The following is a 5,057-nucleotide window of genomic DNA, read 5'->3' as shown; positions in this document are numbered from 1 at the left end:
TAACACATATATATATATATTCATATATACATTGGAATAAACAATTCCGAATATATTTATTATATAAAACAAAATGTAATTGCCAATTTATTACTTAATCGATTAGATGTTTCTTGATATTTGTGCTTTTTTCTTGGCAGAAAAACATATAGTTGAGATCATGAGTCAATTGTAGCCAGATCACCATGGAAAACCCTTGAAACACTGTTTGGTGGGCGTTTCGTCCTAACGCACCATCTTATCTTGTTCATAAAGCTTGTGACTTCAGGCAATATTGAGGCAGTCCACACAGTACGCACATATGCCAATAAGAGACTGATCAATTTCAGACCTAAATAACAATGGGAAGATACAAGTTAAAAACACCAAGTGAATATAAAAGACGGCAGTTTAACATAATGATGACAAAATGTTAATTATTAAAGTAGATACAGTTTAACTAAAAATACTACAATGTTAAATTTTATCCCTTTTAGAATAAACACCTTACTGTATTTTCAAAAGACAAAGTAGAGAATTAAAACACGTTTTGCTAATGAGCTATGTTTGGTAACTTCTTGAGTCATTGAATCATATGATCTATAGATTCCAGGTATTCCAATAGAGACTATTCTAATACAACTAATCTTCAATCTGCAGGTTAATATCATAAGTCGATCAATTCTACTTTTCTTACTCAATTCTAATATTAGCTAAGTGTATACTTAATCTAGAATCCGCTGAAATGTTATGCATAGTATACATCCAAGCTATAAAGAATATTTTTCTAAATATAATCTAATATATCGAATAATTTTCTGCATTATGCTTAAATACTGAGTTGGTGATGAAATTCATAATGCTAACAGGATTAGAGCATTAATTACTAACAAACTTTAGATAAGCCCCTATACATAAAATTAGTTTCCTTACTTAAAACTTCAGTATTTATCAAAGTATACAATAAAGATTTCAAAAATAAATGAGATGAATCATACGTCACCCATTTCTGATGTAAAGTCCACCAAAATAACTAAATGTATAACTGACTAAATGTATTAAATAGATGTTTAAAGATTGTTAGCTACTAGTTTAAACTAAAGATCATCAACATTCATTCAAGATTGTTACTGGGTTTTTTTTCTAACAAGCTAATCTTCATCAAAGCATAACAGTAGATGCTCATAATATTTTTTATCGTTGTTGTGGGAATCCAGCGATTTTCGATTTTACTCATTTTGTCCTATAGGGTAATCTTTATTTAATATCATCGATGAGTTACCACTTCATTGGGGGGGGGCAATAATTGTTAAGTAATTGAAGTATTATTTTTTAACTGTTATTATTGCAGGTTCAAAATATATCTCACTTTTCTTGGTTTTACTAGCCACTTAGTATCACCAGTCCTTAAATATGATCGTGGTTCATAGTTGAGTAGATATACATACTCGTACTTGGTAAATCAGTTATATCTACTGCCTTATTTTCAATAGAATTGACTACGTATGTGGTGTGGTCTACTTATATCCATACGAGTAGTATATAATGATGGTCAGACATAGAAAGTATTTTGGCAGAAGACCGATAAGGAAAGAACTGAAATGAGGCGCAATCGGTAGGAAAATACATAAACAATGAAATTAGAGAAGATGGATTGATATTTACAGAAGAAACAGTGAAGATTGAGACAATTGATTGTTATTTTGCAAATTAACTGTTGGCTATGTGGTTATCAGATCTCCATAAGATAGTTTGTAATTTGTACCTTAATACATTCGATTGTTCCCAGTCGTATTTTGTTCGCTACACGTATGCCATAATTCCTCATATGAACTTTCAAAAATCTACATAGAAACTAATCAATATACTTTAATTAATTATCAGATCAGAAAATTTAAGAACATTTCACAAATATTTAATCTATTATTCTTTTTTTTCTATTTTGTTCTTAGTGACATTAATTCATCTGGTTCTATGATTAATGATGGACCTTCACACAATCATAAAATTGATTTAAATCAAATTATTTGTAATAAAGAACTTGTTTATAAAGCTCCAGCATTTACACTTTTAGCCTGTTTGAATAAACAACCTGATAAATATGATAAACCAGAAATTTCAAATGTAAGTCATCTACTAAATAATATTTATTCATTTCACGTAAATAATTTCAAAGGATCATTTGTTTTCGCTAGCGACGATCGATAGTTCTCGACATTAAGTGACATCGTTTAGAAGCAGTCACAGTGACCTAAATACATGTACTGTCTATCATAATCTAGATCACGAGTTCCAGTATTCCTTCATACATTCATACATACATATAATTAGGATAGGTTATATGAAGACAGATTAATTATAAGCCAGTTTACACTATAAAATTACATTGACTACAAACAAATGATAAAAACCTGAGAGGTATTAAAATAGCTGCTTGATCCTGTTACAATTAAATAGTTCATGCTTTTTTGACTTATCAGTTGATACCAGAGTATGGAAATATTTGCATAAACACATTATGATTTTCATCGTTAACAGATATCAGTTAGAAAGTCATTGGCAACCTGAGAGAACTGAAAGACTAACTCAAAACAGTTTGAGACTTTCCATCAATTACAACTTATTAGGGATTTGAGGATGGTATTCCAAGATATAACTTCAGAGGCCAATGAAAACATAAATATTAAGGAATTAAAGTCATCCAATTGAAATTAAACATTGATAACATAGTTCAAAAAGATAAAATTTAGTGATATTAGTGAAGGAATACTGGAACTCGGGATCTATATGACAGCAAAAAGAGAATACATCTGGGTCATTGTAACCGATTCTGATCTATGTGTCTCTATGCCATCAACTACTTATCACGGTTATCCCGTGGTTGTCTGAACTCATACATATAACTCAGTCGAGCAGTCAGTGACTTCATGGAACAGGGCCATGTTTTTATTTACCCATCCATAACATTTTTACAACTTACTTCTATTACAACTATTATTATAGCTCGTAGTAAGTGGTGTTGGAGTAGATCTTATGCATGCTTGGACCACCTCAGTCTACGAAAATTTGCAAACTCATTATTCGATTTGCCATTTCGACTTAATATCCTATGTCTAAACTAACCATTGACCACTCGGTTGTTTGACGATACACGAATGGTTTGAAGGCATCAATGATTATGTGCATGCGTTTATTCAATCCAGCAAATCACCGGTCATATCATTTAAAAGGTTGAGACTAAGCTTTGTTGAACTAAATTGCTTATTGCATTTGTACTGGCTTTTATGGTTGTTTTAATAATATATTCTGTAAAGTTTGTGTAATTTTCACAGTAATAATTTGTTTAATAAACCATAGTTACTGATTCGTGTAAGATTTAATTATTGAAATCCCATAATTTTACACCTCATCGACTGACTGAGAGAAATTTAACCGTGGTCAATAGAATGATGTACTGATAAGAAACGGATTGCACTGAACAACGCAAACTATCAACAATTATCCATATAGCTGAGATCATGAGTCAGTTGAACCTAGACCATCATGGAAAACCTTGAAGCACAACAATTATACTTATATTCTTCAATATTTTATGTGGATATCAAAAGATATAGTCTGATATCTGACTGGCGTGAATTGATATTTAATAAAAATATATTTATTACTTAAAAGTATTTATAATCGACCAAAAATACGATAAGTTTATGGATACATAATTTACGTTGTCTTAACAAGAGAATTATTTAGACGATACAATAGCATAATTCCGAACCAATCCATGTCTTAATTGATAATTATTTAATTGAACCTGTAGGCTAAAGTAGTATGTGTAATATCATTTTTTAAGGTTGAAATCACGAGTTGATCTAAGCTAGACAACCATTGAAAGCCTGGAAGTACTGGATAACGGTTTCGCCAATAGTATGGGACTCCTCAGTTGCGAATATTCACAACTCCGCACGCGTGACTCAGTAACTTCAGTCTCGCACATAAATGCTTAACATCTAGGCCACTGAGTTGGCATCCAACGGTGTTAATGTCTAACTTCAACCAATCCATGATATTGCTCAACCCTTAATCTACTGCTTCAGGTGGATGCCTGTCTCACACCCAACACAGATTGGACCCCATACTAAGACGAAACGGATGTCCAGGGCTTTCAGGTTTCCGATGGTGGCCTAGCTTGGATCAACTCGTGATTTCGACTGTGAAAATAGTACAATCTCCATAAATTCCCACACTGATAATGTCGTTTTATCAGAGTGATTCTTAACAAACTTAACGGAATTATTTTACAAAATCGGTAATTACTTACTGAACGTGGCTTATTATTCTTATTATGATTCGACTTATTCATTAGTTACCGTTTGTTTTGTAATTATTTAACTGTCTTTGTTTGTATGCTTTTTTCAAAATTTCAAATACACAAATTTACATATAAACTTGTTTCATTCAATTCATTAATATATAGTTGTTTAAAGCGACAATAAATAATCAACCTGTAGAACCAATATTTGAGACTAAATATGAAGATCAACTAGTTCAGATTAACCATTCAAAAGATGATGACAATACAGTCAATAGTTTAACACCAATAATTCATTCCAAAGGGTTATTATCATCAACACTGGATGAACGTGTATGGGACACGGGAAAATGTAATCGAATTAATCAAGATAATCAACGTCAAGAAGGTTAGTTCATTTTAATTTTAAAAATCTTTTGTTGAATTTGATAAAAGCTGATTTATGGAGGGTATAAATTTGTCAGATCATTTGTCAACTAAGTAGGTCAGTGGTACCATCTCTGACTGTAACACCAACTAATTTAACAGATGTAGACCAAACTATCAGTCGGCTTTCAAAATATCAAAAATTCATCTATTATAAATTGAAACAGCATACATAGGTGATAAATAATGTTTCCAATTAGATTCACATTATGCTTTACTGTAACATACGGTGATATGTAGATTTAAAAATAAAATTATTAAACCAATCAAGGCAGTTTATAAGGTAGCAATAACAACAAAATAGATTAAAAGACTAAACATAATTATTAAAACGTAAACATTGATA

General features: G+C 31.1%; 1 protein-coding gene across 1 annotated transcript in view; it reads left to right on the top strand.

The window, feature by feature from the left end:
- Positions 1–4,678, top strand: part of Smp_145000 (hypothetical protein) — a gene marked incomplete at both ends in the record, with an annotated part of 22,210 nt that extends 17,532 nt beyond the window's left edge. Inside the window, 2 exons of the mRNA XM_018797219.1 lie at positions 1,932–2,103; positions 4,451–4,678. Coding sequence (XP_018652283.1) covers positions 1,932–2,103; positions 4,451–4,678 — 400 coding nt within the window. The remainder of the gene's footprint in view (positions 1–1,931; positions 2,104–4,450) is intronic.
- Between the last annotated feature and the right edge of the window lie 379 nt (positions 4,679–5,057).

The sequence above is a fragment of the Schistosoma mansoni genome, chromosome 4 (assembly GCF_000237925.1).
Source record: "Schistosoma mansoni strain Puerto Rico chromosome 4, complete genome".
NCBI classification, from domain to species: domain Eukaryota; kingdom Metazoa; phylum Platyhelminthes; class Trematoda; order Strigeidida; family Schistosomatidae; genus Schistosoma; species Schistosoma mansoni.
The sequence above is the reverse complement of the archived record's forward strand: the minus strand, read 5'-3'. Positions and strand labels throughout refer to the sequence as shown.